General features: G+C 39.0%; 1 protein-coding gene across 16 annotated transcripts in view; it reads left to right on the top strand.

Moving 5' to 3' along the window:
* The window catches only part of ctbp1 (C-terminal binding protein 1), a 266,572-nt gene that overhangs the window by 212,732 nt on the left and 34,181 nt on the right, over positions 1 to 19,659 (top strand). For 12 of the 16 annotated variants that reach the window (XM_052035614.1, XM_052035577.1, XM_052035567.1 and 9 more), the window contains one exon: positions 15,841 to 15,995. In XM_052035614.1, coding sequence (XP_051891574.1) covers positions 15,841 to 15,995 — 155 coding nt within the window. Of the gene's footprint in view, positions 1 to 3,115; positions 3,198 to 15,840; positions 15,996 to 19,659 lie in introns of all 16 variants that reach the window. The other 4 variants (XM_052035650.1, XM_052035632.1, XM_052035641.1 and 1 more) reach the window with 1 other exon arrangement.

Below are 19,659 nucleotides of genomic sequence, written 5' to 3'. Positions count from 1 at the left end.
ATGGGAAGAGGGGAAATAGAGAGATTTATTATCCTGAAAATCACTAGTGATGATTATGCTTGTTTATCATTTATAGATTATCATAATTTACTAGATGGATCCAAAAGAATTTTACCCTGGTGAATTTCTGGTTGACTATTTAACAATAACTTCAAAAGAGAAAGTGAGATAGAAATATGTTAATGATGGGCAAAATCTATCAGCCCAGTGGTCTATTGGTGGCAGGTAGAAAACTAGTTGAAAGGAGTGGTTTCCAATTGGAAACTGCTAAATTAAAATCCCTCCCTCTGCAAATTTTAAAAAGATCCAGGTATATAAACATGTGTTATGCAAATTGGAAATAATCATACAGACACCAACTTGACAGTTTCTATGGCGATGATTCTTGCCTAATTTGGAAGCTTACAGAATTTTGTTGATGATGGAAAAGCAAAGTTACAGGTATTTTATCTCCTGAGCCTTTAGTGATGATCTTTTGTGGCTTTTGTCCCATTCATTTGCCCTAATTTTCATGCCAAAAACCTTGAATGCCCCAGAAAAGCTTGTTTTCCCCAATTTTCTGGTTCTAATCCTCTGATGAATACATTAAAGTTTTTGCAGTTGCCATGGTGGGATTTTTTTTTACTTTTACCCTATTTCATAATTAGTAAACTACTACACAAAGTCCTCCAGCCAATCTTTTGTACAGATTCATACAACTTCTTGACTCTAGTACCTTGCTCTCTCTTTGCTCAAGACAAAGATAAAAATCAGACTGATGTCTGAGCTACACAACATGTGGCCTGGTACACCCTTTATTCTAACTCTGTTTTCTGTTTGTCAGCCAACATTCTATCCACCCTGTTCATTTACTACTTTCCTTAAACTTTAAATAAGCTACCTAATAATACCTGTGAGATTATTTGAAACCCTTAAGAAAATCTATTCTACTTTATTTCCATTGACTGTCCTATTGGTTACTTTCAAATCCTCAGAAAATTTATCACACACAACCTGCCTTTAAGAAGGTCATGCAGGAGCTATCCTTGATTAATTGTGCATGTTTGAATGTATATTCATTTTATTTCAAATTATAGTTAAATTTAGCATGATGTCTTAGGAGTTTCACTTCAACCGGTAGTACACTGCTTAAGCAACTTTATGTAAAATTTTAATTTTTCAAGCATTTATTGATCAGACAAAAAATTGTATTTAAAATAACACACAAGGGGATTTTAAGTGAATGTTAAAAAGCGTGGTGCTAGAAGTCATTAATCTCCATATTGGTATATGTTTTATTAATTACTTCATCAGAACAGTGGTAAAACAAGCACTGTATGTAGAATGAACTTTGTAAATCTAACAAGCTTAAATAAAATGCTTTAAAAAAAAACTTCATTAGTTTAAAAGCATCATTCATCTCAGCAATAATGTAATCTCCACTTCATTTGTCATGATGTGGTTGTCTCCAATGCAATCACTCCTCTTAGTTGAGCTTCTTAACTTTCATAATCTAGATCATTGATATGAATTTGAACCAGTATTGGTGAAAATATTAATTTCTGCAGACTTTTAACTTTGCAACACTACTAGTCTTTCCCTGCAGCTAATTTCTTATTTTTACCTGAATTTTATCTTACACCTCTTTCTTCCTTTTAATATACCTGGTCTGAGATTCTGGTGTAGGTCAGAATTTTAGAATTTTGCCCAATCACTTGTCAAAAAGATTATATCTTAATGGAAGTTCACCTAAACTTGTTAGCCTTTGTGAAGAAATGAAATGAGTTTACATACAGCTTGATCAACTGTTGCAGTCTTCTCAGAGGGCTTGCTCCAAAGGAAACTACTTCCATTAGGTAAGTAATAGCATAAGTGACTTCTTTATACACAATTGCAAAGACTGTTAAATAGAGTCCAGGACATCATTTGTTGAGCCTGTATGAAGCATAGTAATTGTTTTGTGGATTTTTTTTCCCACAGAGGTCATAATATTTTTGAAAGATTTATATCATGATTTAGGGAAAATTATACACAATAACTTGTATTTGAAGTAGCATATAGGCAAACAACATGTTCTAAATTGCACTTTCCTTTGATGCTAACTCTATTAATGGAGCACTCCAGCTGAAAGCACGTCATTACAGTATCATGCCCCAGCACGTAGGAATCTTTGCTAATTTTCATGCCTTTAGTAAGAATGAGGGTCAGTAGAAGCAAACTTTAGTATAAATCTTTTTATGCCTAAATGACTGACATTTTAGATGATTGAAGACTTCTTGTATATTCACGATTTGTTGTGACTTTTTTTACTTGAAAGTATAATTATATGAGAATGATAACAGTCTTCACGCTGGATTTTACTATAATCTTTTGAAAAGCAGAAAATAACTTTTTCTTCCAAATTTCCATTTTGACCATTATGGAATGTCACAAAAAATGTTCTGACTTGCAGTTGTACCTAGATAGTACTATTGATGTATTGTAAGCATCGAATGAAAAATAAGCATAGGGTTTTCTTCCTGTATGAAGAGCGGCTTTGTGGGTGAAGACAAAAATAGGTCAGTTTGGTGTCTGAACCACTGACCATTTGGAATTCCTTTCAGTTTGCTCACAACATTTAAAAAGTATCTAAATGAGCACTTGAATCACCAGTGCATAGACGACGACAGACCTAGTGTTGGTAAATGGGATTAGTGTGGCTATGTACCTGGTGGTCAGCATAGACACAATGGGCCAAATGGCCTGTTTCTGTGCTGTATTAACCGATCACTCTATGGCCAATATGTGGCATTGCCACTGGTCTAGAAGACCAGTACAATTTACACTTAAATTGAAATTCTTTATAGGAAGGAGTATTAAAAAGAAATCCATGCTTCCAGCCTTTCAGGTTTTGAATGTAAAATTTAAGAAAGTGGTCATGAGTTGTGATTTTTTTTTAAACTATAATTTAACTGCAGTATCTTGACCATTATTTTTGCACAACAGCTGATTTTAGCAACTTTAAAAGGGCAGCTTGAGGGTCATTTCAGGTTGGTATGCCATTTTTGCGTTAAAGCTTCATTGTATACAATATGACTAGTGGTGCATACTTGTATTACACGTTATTAATAATACATTGTCTATTAATTATGTTTAGAAAAAGCATTATGGCTATCGCTGGGTTCCAACAGATGAAGCAATGAAGATATTTTAACACAAAAATGACTACAGTATGCACAGTGGGTCCTTTTCATTGCTTTTCTGAACTTTTTACCCTGTTGTGCAAAGCCAGCACTGGCAAAGAAAAACTGTAACATCATTAATTGTCTCTTAATGAAATTCTTTCTTGTTGAAAAAGCTCACTGAATATTGATTTTAGCATGTCCAGTCAATTTATAGATCTGTTTGTACAGAGCAACATCTGAAATTGCGTTAGTTAAGAATTCATTATAACACTTTTTCTATTCATGTTATCGTCACTCTGCATTTTTACTTAAACTCCTTTGTAGTCAGGACAGGAAATCAAACTGGTAAAATGGCTCCTCATCAGAATAAGTGTACTTGTGCCCAAAAAATTGTGGTGATGATGTGTTGACATTAGGGAGAGATTTCATTTTTGTAAAAAGGTAAGGTAGACAAAGGAATCCACTGCTAAACCCTGAGAGGAATATGCCCTTCTTAAACCTCATGTTTGTGTGATCTACTCCATGAAGAATCTGTGAGCTAGAGTCTAGCTGCAAGTGGACGAGCCCACTTGTATTTCTAATGGTGTCTTCTGCATAGTAGTAAAGGTGTTTCTGTGCTCAGAGAAATGAGAAATATTAAAAACCAAGTAAAAAGGTGAGCTTATGATCAAGTGATGCAGAGCACTGGAATCCTAAAACATGGTATTGGTATTGGTTTATAATTGTCACTTGTACCGAGGTACAGTGAAAAACTTATCTTGCAAACAGATCTTACAGGTCAATTCATTACACGGTGCAGTTACATTCAGTTATTACAGAGTGCATTGATGTAGTACAGGTAAAAAAAAAACTAACAGTACAGAGTAAAGTGTCACAGCTACAGAGTGCATTGCAATAAGATGCAAGGTCACAACAAGGTAGATCGGGAGGTTATGAGGTCATAGGTCATAGTCCATCTCATTGTATAAGGGAACTGTTCAATAGTCTTATCACTGTGGGGTAGAAGCTGTCCTTAAGTCTGGTGGTATGTGCCCTCGGGCTCCTGTATCTTCTACTCGATGGAAGAGGAGAGAAGAGAGAATGTTGCGGGTGGGTGGGGTCTTTGATTATGCTGGCTGCTACGCCAAGACAACGAGAGGTAAAGACAGAGTCCAAGGAGGGGAGACTGGTGTCCGTAATGCGCTGGGCTGTGTCCACAACTCTCTGCAGCTTCTTGCGGTCTTGGGCAGAGCAGTTGCTATACCAAGCCGTGATACATCCAGATAGGATGCTTTCTATTGTGCATCGGTAAAAGTTGGTGAGAGTCAAAGGGAACAAACCAAATTTCTTTAGCCTCCTGAGGAAGTAGAGGTGCTGGTGAGCTTTCTTGGCCATGGTATCCACGTGGTTTGTTCAGGACAGGTTGTTGGTGATGTTCACTCCCAGGAACTTGAAGCTCTCAACCCTCTCTACCTCAGCACCATTGATGTAGACAGGTGCATGTACACCACCCCCCTTCCTGAAGTCAATGACTAGCTCTTTAGTTTTGTTGACATTGGGGGAAAGGTTGTTGTCATGACACCATTTCACTAAGCTCTCTATCTCCTTCCTGTACTCCGACTCATCGCTGTTTGAGATACAGCCTATAGCGGTGGTATCATCTGCAAACTTGTAGATGGAGTTAGAGCAGAATCTGGCCACACAGTCATGAGTGTATGGGGAGTAGAGTAGAAGGCTGAGGATGCAGCCTTGTGGTGCACCAGTGTTGAGAATAATCGTGCCAGAGGAATTGCTGCCTATCCTCACTGATTGTAGTCTGTTTGTTAGAAAGTCAAGGATCCAATTACAGAGGGAGGTGTTGAGTCCTAGGTCTCGGAGTTTGGTGATAAGCTTGCTTGGTATTATTGTATTGAAGGCAGAGCTGTAGTCAATAAACAATAGTCTAACGTAAGTGTCTTTACTATCCAGATGCTCCGGAGCTGAGTGTAGGGCCAGGGAGATGGCATCCGCTGTAGACCTGTTTCGCCGATAGGCGAATTGCAATGGGTCCAGGTTGTCTGGTAGGCTGGAGTTGATGTGTGCCATGACGAACCTCTCAAAGCATTTCATGATGGTGGATGTCAGAGCCACTGGTCGGTAGTCATTGAGGCATGTTACCTTGCTTTTCTTTGGTACCGGGATGATAGTGATCTTCTTAAAACAGGAGGGAACCTGAGATTGAAGCAGGGAGAGGTTGAATATGTCCGCAAATACTTGTGTCAGCTGATCAGCACAAGATCTGAGCACGTGGCCCGGGACACCATCTGGGCCTCACATCACAGACTTGTGACAAGCCCCATTTGGATTCCTAATTTCTGTACTTTAGCTGCATGAGGGCATCAATGAGAGGCTGAAAGTCTTTCCACAGGTTAGGAGAGAGAATCTGTGGGGGGAGAAAAAAAAAGTATTACTAAATATTTTGTTTGTATATCTTGGGTCATAATGAAAGCAGCATTGCCTTGGGTTTGAGTTCAAGTCCTTTTATGCTGCTTTGGCCTTAGGTTTGTGGTGTTGAGACACTGATGGTTGGAAGAAAACATTTAAAGAAATAAGTTGCTTTTAAGCTTATCTAATTTGGAGATGAATGAGATAAACGGAAACAGACTAACAAAATGCATTATATACATAATATAGCTTATAATTTATTCTTTTCATGAGTGCTTTCCTAGTGTGTATATGATGCTTTTAGGGAATAATTCTTTATTAATAGTTTTCTAAGCTGTCTTTACAACTCTGATCTCAAATAATTATAACTCGCTGATTAAAAATTTGGAATCATTTTATGAGAAGGCTGGGATACAGGATTGCAGTACATCGGTCTTTCAAAACAATACGGATGGCTGCCTTCCTCCAAATTTATCCCACATTTCCATGTCCGAGGAGAAAAGGGAAAAATGTTGTTTTTGTATTGGTTGATTCTTTTCAGTTTCATTCACTTAAGTAGATCAGTTATTTCTTACTGGTTCCTTGTCAGAATATGGCAGCTACTGATTTGAATTTGTAGATTTTATTTTAGCTTCTTGATGAAACTTGAACCATTATTCTTTACAAATCACAGCACTCTCTTTTTCTTTGAAGTAGTGTAGGTCTGAACATAGTTTAAGTCTCTCTGTGGGGGTAGCCAACTCTGTTGAAACATCATTGTGTGTAATTAAAAAGATAAATAAGTATTAACTATTTGACACTCATGTCAGTTGCCTTGTGGGCCATCGAACATGTGTATCACATGGAATAAATGTGGTAAATGCTGGAAATATTCAGCAGGTCAGGTAGCATCAGTGAAGAGAGAATCACAGTGAACGTTTCAGGTTGATAACCTACCTTCTGCAGTTTTGTTTTGCATTTCAAGTGTAACACGTTTGTAACTGAGACATACAAATCAGGTTTGCACATCTAATTTGTTTTACTTGTATCGAGTTAGCTAACCTCAGTTAGCTATGCAATTGGCCTTGCTATTTCCAGGGCTGGGAAAGGCCAAATTGAGTGCTGGACAAGGATTAACCTAAAGGGATCCAAAATCTCAAAATGCCACGTAAGCAAATGCCTTTTGAGTGAGACACCAGCATACATTTATCAGATCAGAGATGAAACCAGAGAAAGATGGCCCACAGTGAAAAGACCTGGTAATTAGGTGGGAAGCATTGAAGTGTTGGATAAAGTAAACAGAGAGAGAGAGAGCATAAGAGCAGAAGTATTAAGAGGTTCAGTTTCATTGAAAATGACTGAATAGCAAATTCTAGATAAAGTATATTTCAAGCTGTTAAAAAGAAGGGAAGAAATCGTGGAGTCTCTGATAATTTCTTTTTCCTCCCTGGCTACGGGAGTGGTGCCAAAGCATTGAAGGACCGTTAACATTGTGTCTTTGTTTACAAAGGGAGGAAGGACAAAGCAAGTAATTACATGCAAGCTAGTTTAATTTCTCTGGGACACAAATTATTCAAATTAATGCTGAGGAACAATATAAACCTGCATTTAGAAAGGCACAGATTAATCGAGGGCAATCAGCATGGATTCATTCGGGGAAGGTCACGTATGACTATCGTGACTGAAATTTTTGAGGTAGGTCAGTGAGGGCTATGTATTTGACATGGCCCACTTGGATTTAAGCAAGGCTTTTTACAGCGTCCTACATAACAATGGTCAAAAGAGTAAAAGCCCATGGAATCCAAGATAGGGTGGCTAACTGGATCCAAAATTGGCAGGAAGCCAGGGATGAAAATCAGTAAGATTGTTGAAAAGGCATGTTGGATGCTTTGTTAGCCAAGACATGAAGTAGAAAAGCAAAAGCTTATGCTAGAAATGTGTGCAATATTAGTTATACTATGGCTTGTATGTTGGGTACAATTCTGATGAAAGATGTGATTGCACTGGAGTGCATACAGAGGAGGTTTACAAAGGTGTCAGAATTGCAAAATGTTAGCAATGTGACAAGATTGGAAAAGTTGAGATTGTTTCCTGTGGAATAGGGAAGACTGAAGGGGAACTCAGTTTAAGTGTGTAAATTTGAGTGCCCAAGATAGTCAATAGGAAGGACCTGATGCAGAGGGTGAGTGTGGTGATTAAATAGCATCTTATATTTGTGTTGACAAAAGCACTTGCAAGTGCTGCAAAACTTCTCTTCAGGCCACCAGTTAGTTTACTTGGAGAAGGACATTGCAAAAATTGCACCATTAAGTTTGATTAGTTTTTGGCCAGCACTAATTGAAATGTGGGTGGCATGAAGGTACAGCAGTTAATGGACCTGGGTTCAATCCTGACCTTTTTGGTACTACATATGTGGAGCTTACATGTTCTCCCAGTGGCCACGTGAGTTTCCACATGGGCGCTCTGTTATCCTCCAACCTCTTATCGGTGTTTCGGTATGTTAATTGGCTTAGTGTAGTTAAGTGGCAAAAAAAGGTTAAGAGGGAGTTGAAGGACACATGAGAAAGAACGAGTTGTAGGGAAGTCAGGAGAAGGGGAATGGAACTAATGCATTTGCTCTGAGCTGAAACCATGGGCTGAATTGCCTTCTCTGTGTCATACAAAGTAAGTAACTTGCATTAATCAATCGCTGCACCTTTGCACAATTTGCCTTTTTTTTTTGCTTTTGTTAAACAAAAACTAATCTATGAAAACTGAATTGCAGATCTGAAAATGTAATCGTTTTATAATTCAATTATGTATATTAATGTGTATATTAATTTAGTTTGCATTTTTCCATTGGTAGTCTTACCTTTCCTTTGAAAACATCTGATGGTTATTTTATTTGAAATGTGTTTTCCTTTCAAGGAAAAAAAATCATATCCCCAGTAGTATTACAAGCTTACCCAATGTTTGCACTTGTATGTTAAAAGAACAGACTTTAACCAAGTGCACCAATCTCTGTAAATATTACAGCAAGGTTTTACCAGGTTCACAAAGCTCGCTAGCTGGATTAACTTTCCTTTGAAATGAAATGTTGATCCTGATCCAAATTGTCAAATAAACAGAACTTTGTCTGAACCTTTTCAAACAACAGCCTTGAAGCAACTTTTACAGATATAAAGCAAGAGCGAAATGAAATTAATAAAAGGAGTTTAATTCTTAGTGTAGCTACAGAGATTAAGATACAGAATTTGAAGTTTTTCCTGAAGAAATTTTGATCATTGGACTGGCAAAGTACAATGAAATTATAGATGACTTTTTCAGTAAAAAAATACATACTTAAAATTGTGCTCACTTTTACTTATTTCGCCTTTCTCTTTTCTGCTGGTTCTCTTTACAATTTTTATTTCTCTACCAATTTTGTGATTTTAGTTATTACTTTCTATTCATATAGACTACTGTATAATACTTGAATCAGGGCTTGCTGTTTTATTTGGAGCCAGGAACCATCTTCATCAAAGTGTTTGAAAATTGGCTTCAAAGTGCATGTTCTTTAAACCAAGATGCTAAGCACTTTGAAGATGTATGTAATTTTTGAATTAATTAGAAGCATGTTAGGTGGGTATTCCCTCCTAGCATGCCAACTGCCTGAGTGTACATAGACGAAATAAGCAATTTTGAGCAGTCGATTATAAGAAATTTACATTGCTAAATAAATATGCAGATTAAGAGCAGACTTTTCAGTTTTACATCTTCATGTTAAGACATTGTCTTTAATATAAGATTTTGTTTTGTTTAACTGAATAAAGACCTTATTCATTTCTGAACAGTGGCAAGATCATTATATGCTATGAAAGCCTATTTACAGTCCGTTCTTCTGTTGCCTAGGAGTTCTTCATGGATGTGAGACTTGACCTAATAACAGCAGCAAATAATTTCATTAATTTGGGATTGCAGATAAATCTGTGTAGTATTGAACCTGTAGTAATGGGGCAGATCTTCATTGCCCTGAAATGGCAGGCCATCTGCCAGTTGCTTGTTTCAGCATGGCCCCAGGTGCAGTTTTCACTCCCAACACTTCAACGTGGCTGAGAGCAGCATTGGGTTGTCCCAGCACAGACGGCCTGCTGTACTCGCAGAAGGGTTTTGACAGCCAGTGTGGCTTCTGTCCCCAGGCTGTCAAGGTTACTTAGAAAGTTTTTGATCTTCACAAATGCCCAGCAACATTTGGGACCTATCAAAAAAATAATAATATAGTTTAAAAAAACTAAAAAAAAACACAAGTACAAACAATTAAAAACATTGAAACAAGCAATTAAATAAGTTTCATTGATCTTTCTCCTTGCAGCCAATGACTCCCTTTCTTTTGATGGAACTCCTGTGTTTATGCCACATTTCATCTGTCACCAGCTGAGTGGCTGGACTCCCAATCTGAGAGCTGGGAAGTATTTGGAAGTTTGTGTTAATCTGTTAGCCTCTTGAGTTCACTAGTCCACAGGCAGCATGGGATGGAACAGAAAGTGTTGTCACTGGCTTAGGCCTCTGCTAGTGATGGTAACTGGAACTTGTGTGCAGAAGCAAGGATAAGTAGGATAAACGTTGGAATAGAAGATCCAGGGTGCCGTTCAAGACTTATGATCTCTGTCATTCATTTAAGATTGGGCCCTTTCAAACTGTCCTGTAAATCTATTTGAGGTGTGCACCTTACCAATTTTTTTCTCATTTCTATAAACACTGCAAACCTGTTCTCCATTGTCAGTGACAAGTTGAATGCTGATTAGTTGATGAGTTTCCAGTTTTCATTTTTGAGTGGACCAGTTATTCAATATTGTGTTTTTTAAAAATTATGTATGATTAGTTAAGTCTCAAAATTAGCAAGCATCCAATTATTTTTAAAGATTTTCAAAATCGGCAATTTCATTTTTCTTCAATAACCAGTACTGGATGAGCATGAAATTCCTCCAAATGAATATTGGGAAGAGAAAGCCATCATTTGCAACTCGTTAACCATCTTTTCTGAAGCCCAACCAGACTACTTCGCAGCTTTCACGTTTGTATTTGACCCCAGGATGAGCTTCTGTATGTTCCTGTAAAGAGTCCATTTCCATTTTTTGTAACGCTACCAGACTGTTCCTTTTTAACTCTGGCTTAGCTCATCTACTGCCTCATCCATACTTTTATTATCTGCAAGGTCAAAATCAACTATTTTGATTTCCAGTGCCTTTTATGTTCTACACACCATAGCTCTTCTGTTGGTCGTAAAATTCACATCAGTATTCGCCTGTCATCCTCAATTTTCAAAGAGTCAATCCCTTCCTTGATATCACCCCCTTCTACCTTCTGCAGCCCAACTATTGTTTGAGAAATCTGCACTCTACCAATTCTGGCTTTTTGTGCACCTTCTGTGCTACTATTGGCCACGTTGTCACCTGCTCATGCCAAATTTCCTCCAGTAAATCCCTCTCCCTCTCCTATCAGACATTTCTTGAAACCTTTTTGGATTATGCTTTGGGTCATTTGCCCTGGGTGTAGTTGAGCTTTGTCTGGTAATTTGCGTGTGAACTGTCATGGGCTTTTAATTATGTTGTCGGAGCCATGTGAACATAGAACATTACAGCACGGTTCAGGCCTTCGGCCCTCAATGTTGTGCTGACATTTTATCCTGCTCCAATATCTATCTAACCCTTCCCTCCCACATAGCCCCCCCCATTTCTCTATCATTCATGTAAAGGATTAAGGAGTAACCAGGTATTCTGATGTTCTGCTTTTCCTCTGGATTCCAGATTTGCACAGTGCCCATGCAAAGAGCCACCAAACCACTAAAATTAACTTCACGAATCAAATTGTTGTTCGTGCCACAACCAGATCTAGAGCATATATGGTAAAACTCTGTGAAAAGGCCATTGAAATCCTTAGGAGCTGGAACTGTGATGTTGAACAGTTAGAAGGAGAAGATAATAGATTTCTGATACTTAAAAAAAATTGTCTATCATTTTGCACCTAAGTACCTAGAAAATGAGCAGCTTTTATGTAAAGCCTTACTAATTTAAAAACATTGAGAGAGAACTGGTTTTGAAGATCATCTTTGCGGATGCAGGCAGATTGACCTTTCGTAGTTCTAAGTGTGTTGGCCATTTTCCATTAGATGCTTGTATTAGAACCAGAATTGCTTGATAAAATTTACACTGATTACAGAATCAATAATGGTGGTTCTGCTGCTAAGAACAATTTTATATGTATCTTTTCACAAGCTTTACCTGTTTACTAAGTTTGCTACAGCTTTGAAATTTGAGATGTATTCATACTGTTATTCTCCCATCCTTTTCCCAGGTAATTTCTCCTCCTTTCTGTGATAGATGTATATAGCTCTCTGAAAATCCACTTACCTGAACGATGTTAAGTCTGATCACAAAGTTAATATATAAAAAGGGGAGAAAGGGTAATGAGGACAGTATTTTCACACAACAAACGGTTTTGATGTGGAAAGAATGATGAAAGCAGATTTGATTCTAATTTTCAGAAGGGATTTACATTTGGAAAGTGAAAATTTTCTGGACTATAAGGAAACAGCTGAGATGGGCTAGCTCTTTCAGGGCTGCTGCTGGCACAACTGGCTAATGTTTACCACCACCCTCCTCCCCATTGAAGCATTTTCTTCCTGTTGCATTGTTTTCATCATTAAAATAGTTGAGAATATCTTTCTAGCAAATGTCAAAATCTGCAGTACTTTGTATGCTGCTTTCAGAGTGTATGGTCCTTGCAGTTCCTTGGCGTTCTCTGAGAAATGGCCATTTCAGCGATGGCGAAAACCTTTTGATGTTGCAATCAAATCTGTCACTAATTTCCATGAGGGCGCTCAATATAACTTTAGCCAAAGGTTACCACAGAAGCCCTTGAAGGAAAATGTTCATATGATGGATATGTGCCCAAAGATAGGGATTGAGATGAGATATCTTTATTAGTCATGTATATCAAAACACACAGTAAAATGCCCCTTTTTGCATAGTGTGTTCTGGGGCAGCCCGCAAGTGTCGCCATGCTTCCAGCGCCAACATTGCATGCCCACAACTTCCTAACCCATACGTCTTTGGAATGTGGGAGGAAACCGGAGCATGCAGAGGAAACCCACGCAGACATGGGGAGAATGTACAAATTCCTTATAGACAGCAGCCGGATTTGAACCCAGCTCACTGGCGCTGTAATAGCGTTACACTAACCGCTACACTACCAAAGTGCAGGGGAGTGAGATCAATTGCTCAGCCACAATAAACTGTCTGGCCGCCTCCTGTGCTGAATGATATCCCTTCACATTTTCTTCCCTTCCACTCTGAGATCAACAGCAGAAAGTTGGATAATGTCCAAAGGGGAAGGTTTTTGCATCTTGATATGGTGGTGCTGCAGCAGTGAAATTACTTGATTATTAAACTGCAGCCAGAGACGCAAGTTAAATCTCACCACAGCAGCTGTAGAATCTAAATTAATTAAATCATCTGAAATTTTTAAAAGCATCTGGACTTGGTAGTGGTGACTACAGATTATCAGGTAATCTCATCTGGTTCACTAATGGCCTTTAGTCATCTGCTGTCCTTACCTGCTCTGCCCTACGTGTGACTCCAGGCCCACATTAATGTGGTTGACACTTAACTGTCCTCTGAAGTAGCCCATTAAGCCGTTCATTTATGTCAAACTGCTGCCTTAAAACAGGATTAGAATAAATTCATGTGGATCATCCAGCATTGACCCAGGCAGTGGATTCAAATTCAAAGTGACTCCCAGCATAGTCAACTTGCAAATTCCTCCACATAAAAATCTGGGGACTGGTATCTGAATTGGAAGAGTTGTACAACAGACCAGACATGCAACAACCTGATGTAGTTGATCTCACTGTAATACACCAGAGGGTAAAACATTGGTGAGAAGACGGGTGGGGGGGAATACCCCTGGAAGTCCTCAACATTAACTTCAGATGTCAGAAGTGTCTTGGCTTCAGGAAAAGGAAACCTGATTATCACCTGCAGTCCTCTCTCAGCTGATCAAGCAGTGCTCCTCCGTGTTGAGCAACAGTTCACAGAACCACTGAACATAGCAAGGGCAGAGAATGTATTCTTGCTTATTATTAGCTAATTCTGTGTCCATTGGCTAAAGTGATTTGGATCGTCCAAAAAGCTGAACTCCACAGGTGAGGTGAAAGTGACTGCCTTTAACATCAGTCAAGCTTTTTACTGAGTGTTGAATCAACCAATACTGGTAAAATAAGGTTGGAACCATACTTGGCATAAAGGAAGATGTTCTGGTTATCAATCATGCTAACCCTAAGATATCTCTGGAGGAATTCATCTAGGCAATGTCCAATGACAATCATTTTCAGCTGTTTCATCAAAGACATCCTTCATTCATCAGGCCAGAAGTGAGGAGGTTCACTAATGATTGCAGTGTTCAGTTTTATTCACAATTCCTCTGTGTTGAAAGAGCCCATGCCTGCATGCACCAAGACCCAGGCAACATTAGGGCATGGGCTGACAAGGGGCAAATAACAGTTGTGCTGTACACGCATCAGGCAATGACAGGTTTCAACAGGAGAGAGCCTTACCACTTACCCTCCACATTCAATTGTGTTATCATCACCGAGTTTCTATATTGTCAACACTTGGTCAAGCCACATAAATACTGAGGCCAAAGGCTGAATATCCTGCAGCGAATCACCTCCTGATGTCCTAAAGCCTTTAGAAGTGTGTTGGAGTTCTCTCCATTTGTCTGGATGAGTGTTCAACACCATCATCCCCTCAGCACTAATCAACAAGCTTCAAAACCTATTTATTTATTTATTGATTGGTAACACAGTAATTTTTATGCCTTGTCTTGTCTTGCACTGCACTGCTGCCGCAAAACAATAAATTTCACGACGTATTTCAGTGATAATAAACTTGATTCTGTAGGTCCAAGACCTCTAAAGCTGCTTTCAGGACAAAGCAGTGTACTTGATTGACACTCCATCTATCCTTAATATTCATTATCTCCATCATCAATGCACCGTGGCTTTAGTATGTGTCATCTATAAAAACACTTACTTGCTTGGGCTGTTCCAACAGCACCTCCCATATTCATGACCTCCACCACCAAGAAGGACAAAGCTAGCATGCATATAGGAACACCACTTTACCGCATGTTTTACTGCAATTTGCACATCGTTCTGACTTGGAAATTTATTGTCATTCCTTCATAGTTGCTGATTCTAAACCAGAACACTTTGCCCAAGGACATTCTGTGAAACCTTCCATGGAGAGTGGGGATGGGCAACAAGCGCTAGCTTTGCCAGCAATGCCCCCATTCTGAAAAACAAATTAGAATAAAAACCAGAATGTGTCCGGCTTCCTGAGCGGTCTTGTACTCAGTGTTATTTCAGTTTAATCTTTACGTTTTCCTCCACGTATGTCAAAATTTTTAAATACTAGCAATATTCTTTTGGTTGGATTTTTACCAGAAATTTGATTTTATTGATTGACGGGATGAGACAAGCGTGGCCCCCTCCACTTAAGCATGAAACCTATAATGATCTCCAGTATAACCATAACTCACCACATTGATCCAAATTTGGAGATGTATAAACTGTTAAAATGCTCAGAATTTTTCGTGAGGATCTTAATGAAAATGCACTAAATTTATTTACTTTATTATATGGATGTTTCTTTAAAAAAAAAGATACCATGTCTGCTTATGGAAAATTTTTATAAAGTGCTGTAGCAAGTCAGTAGACCTGCCCCAGGGGTGGGGCAGGTCTGCAGGTTTTCCCTCCCTCTGTGGGAACGATTTCCTCCTTTACAGTGCTGCTTGGGAATGCTCTGTGGACACATTGCAGCTTGTCCCTGGTCTACTTTGTAGCAATGTGAAAGTCAGTGTTTTGCCCTTAAGTAGTGTCATCAGTATCGCTGAACGCAGACGTGGGGCAATTAGTAATTTGTATTTCATAACTCAGTATGGCTATAAACTGCAACTGTTCATTACTTTGGTTCAGATTGTTTTCTGACACTCCACTTCAGTATTGATTAGACTTGGTAAACATAATTAACCACAATAAAGGACTGAGTGTTCCTTAGTTGGGTTTGGGCAGTTAACTCTTTACGCTGTGCTTTCTGTTAGGATTATAGTAAATGCAGATGCATTCACTGAGGTTTTTGTATCCCTGAGAGAGCTGTAGTAATGTTTGTTGGTTGCAAGCCTTGTACTTCAAAAAGCATTCTGTCAAGAAAGTTCAATTGGGAGTGTGCCAAGGCAACAGATTAAGTACTGGCATCAGAAAAGCTTAACCAACATTTGTGTTTGCCTTTGACTCTAGGCATTCGTCCTCCTATTATGAATGGGCCCATGCATCCTCGCCCCCTGGTGGCACTGCTGGATGGCCGGGATTGCACCGTAGAAATGCCTATTCTGAAAGATGTAGCAACAGTGGCTTTCTGTGATGCACAGTCCACACAGGAGATTCACGAAAAGGTGAGTACAGGAATATCTGGATTGAAAATCTTTGAATGCTTGTTGGCAATATGAAGTTATTACATTGCCTTACAAATCAAGTATTATAATTAATGTATAACATCTGATTAGTTTTCAGTATTTCCAATTTGTTTGCATATTGATTGTCATTGGTATCTCGGTTGTTGCTCTGAAAGGGTTATGGAGCCTAAAAATAGAAAATCCTGGAAATACTCAGGCAGCATCTGTGGGAAGAGAAATAGAGTTAACGTTTCAGGTTAGCATCTGATGCAGCCTGTCCTACTATTTCCAGCTTTTTGTTTTGTTGATTTTTCACAACCCTGGTAGCTTGTCTGGCATCCAGTATAGGGGGAGCAGAAATTATAACTACAGTCTGCTATACTAGGTAACATCTTGATGAATCTAAGTGTAGTCTAGCCAATGTCTGTACACCTGAAACATGATGTCCCAACCCTTATACTCAATGCCTCGGCCTACAAAGACGAGCATACCAAATCCCTTTTTCATTACCCCTCTCCAGCCGTGTCGCCACTTTCAGGGAGCTATGGACTTGCATCCCAAGATCTTGCTGTGCATCAGTGCTCCTAATGTTCCTGCTATTTATATGTCCTAACAGAAAGTGCATCACCTTGTCTGAATTAAAGTTCATCTGCCACCTCTCCGCTCAACTTTCCACCTTGTCTGTGTCCCACTGTATCTTCAAACAACCTACTTCATTAACTATGACTCTACCAATTTTTGTGTTGTCTGCAAACTTACTAATCATGTTCCCTACATTCTCATCCAGGTCATTTACACATATATAAAAATATATAAAAAAATATATATCAAACAACAAAGGTCCCAGCACCGATCCCTGCAGTACACCACTTGTTACAGATTTCAGTCAGAAAATCACCTGTCCACCACTATCCTCTGCTTCCTATCATCCAGCCAATTTTGGATCCAGTTCACCAATGCACCTTGGATCCCTTGTGCCTTAACTTTCTCATTGTGCAACTCAAACTTGAGTCATCTATATCTTAGCTCGCACCACCCAATTTAACTACCATTCGATGCTTTATAGTGTACATTGGCTCTGTTAGGAAACACCTCAATTTTTACATTTTTATCCATGTTCAAATCACTCCAGTGGGTCCTCCCTGTCCCTGAATCTTTTCCAGCCTACAAGATGTGTATGCTATTTCAAATCCCAGCCTTTTATTCAACTCTAGATTCACTCACTCCACCTTTTTGATTCTTTGTCTTCAGCCATCAAGAACCTAGGCTCTACACTTTCCTTCATGGCTCTCTCTCCTTCTACATTTTCCTTTCCTTTCCTTTCCTTGGAGCTTACCTCTTTGACTAAGATGTTAGCCATCCATCTTAATATCTTAACTGTCTCAATCTCAGTTTTTGTTTTACCATGGCTTCTCTGAAGTGACATTCTTACTATATTCACATTCCTTCACCCTTCCACTCTCTTGCACTTGTCAGCCTGTTTGTTGAATATCCAATGCTGGATGAGCAAAAATTCCCTCTAGCTAAATATTAGGAGGACAAAGCTGCTATCTTCACTCCCAGTCAGAAACACTGATATCCAGCCACTAACTCCATCCTTCTTCCTGGCTTATTGTGGGCCATTTTTGTGAGGTATTTGGTACAGTTTTCACGGAATTGTTACTTCCACCTCCTTCCTCAACTCAGCAGCAGTCAGAATCATCATCTAGGTCTTGTTACCTGCAGACCTAACTATTCCAGCCCATTCTTCTTCAGCTGTCTCATTCTTATTTAGAGATCATCTAAAATTTATGACCACAAGCTGTTCAAAACAGTAGCACAGTGGTTAATTACTGGCCAGTAATCCAGAGTTCCATATGAATAGTCTGGATTTGCATCCCAGCAAGACATTTAAATTCAGTTAAGTAAATAATGTGCAATTAAAATAAAGCTAGTTTCAAAAATCAGAACTACCAAATTGTTGTAGAAACGTATCTGGTTCATTAAAGTCCAATTGGGAAGTTGCACCTTCACTAGAGGGAATATCCAATGCAAACAGCAGTAATTGCTTTTGACTGCTCCTCCTAAACCTGAAACCTAAAAAAGGCCGCAGACAGGTTGGAATGCAAGTTCTACACCATTGTGGAAACGTATTTTGGTTTGTTCATTGTCATTGGGTTCAAATGAGGAAACTCCCAACATAAACAAAGTTAGATTGCATGGGATCCAAGGAGAGCTAGCTAATTGGATACACAATTGGCTTGATGGTAGGAAGCAGAGAGTTATGGTGGAAGGTTGTTTTTCAGACTGGAGGCCCGTGACTAGTGGTGTTTCCCAAGGGCCGGTGCTGGGCCCATTGCTATTGGTCATCTATATCAAAGATCTGGATTAGAATGTACAAGGCATGGTTAGTAAGTTTGCAGATGACACTAAAATAGGTGGTGTCGTTGACTGAAGATGGTTTTCAGGATTTACAGAGGGATCTTGATCAGCTGGGTAAGTGCGCTGAATATGGCAAATGGAGTTGAATTCAGATAAGTCTGAGGTGTTGCATTTTGGGAAGACAAATCGGGGTAGGACTTTCACAGCAAATGGTCGGGCCCTGGGGAGTGTTGTAGATCAGAGGGACATAGGAGTACAAGTACACAGTTCCCTGAAAGTACCATCACAGGTAGTCAGAGTGGTGAAAAAGGCTTTTGACACGTTGGTGTTCATGAATCAGGACATTGAGTATAGAAGTTGGGATGTTATGTTACAGTTATACAAGATTGGTGAGGAACAATTCACCCCAAACCCATTCACTCAGTACCATTGTACCTGCTGATCTGCATTAGCTCCCAATTAAGCAAGGCAATGGTTTTAAAAATTCTCATTCTTGTTTTCAAATCCCTCTGTTCTCCCCTCTTCATTTTCTCAGTAGTTTCCTCCAAGCCAATAACCCACCGTTGTCTGAGCACCTCTAATTATGAATTGCTGATCATCCCTCAATTGTTTCACCATTGGCAACCAATTCTTCAGCTGCTAAGATCCAAAGTTTTTGAATTCCCGCTCTGCCCATCTATTTCTCATTTCTCTTTTTAAGTCGCTCTTTAAAATGTCCCCCTAGAACCAACCCTTTTTTGGTCACCGTTCCAGTGGCTCAGCATGAGAATTTTTTCTTTGATAATGATCCTGTAGCCTACTTTGATACCTTAAGGGCATTACGTGAAGTGGGGCTTTTGTTTATGACAGTCATGCCTCATTGTTGATGATTCATTTAGTAAAGTTTATTTTTGAAACACCGTCATGCAGATCTCTGCAGGTGCATCAAAGGTTCCTGAAACTGAAACAAAAAAAAATTGCTAAATATAGCATTCAGTTTTTTTTCTGTATGGCTCTCTGTCATCAATGATACCTTTTATAATGCAATTAAGATTAAATTAAGAACTGCCCTGAATTCAATCAATAATATTTTGATAATTAAAGCACAAGAAGGATAATGTCTTGCATAATTCAAAGCTCGATCTCCAGAGGTGAAGAAAATCAGAATTTCACAAATCATTGGGAATCTAAAATTGGTTGATTTGAAAAGAGACATGTGACTGTCAGCAAGTTATGGGCCAAATGCAAGCTATGCGCAGCAATGTTGTACACGTCAGGAATGTTAGATGAGTCATCTGCAAATCCTCTTCCTGATTTTCAGTAA

This window comes from Pristis pectinata, chromosome 2, assembly GCF_009764475.1.
Source record: "Pristis pectinata isolate sPriPec2 chromosome 2, sPriPec2.1.pri, whole genome shotgun sequence".
NCBI lineage: Eukaryota > Metazoa > Chordata > Chondrichthyes > Rhinopristiformes > Pristidae > Pristis > Pristis pectinata.
The sequence above is the reverse complement of the archived record's forward strand: the minus strand, read 5'-3'. Positions and strand labels throughout refer to the sequence as shown.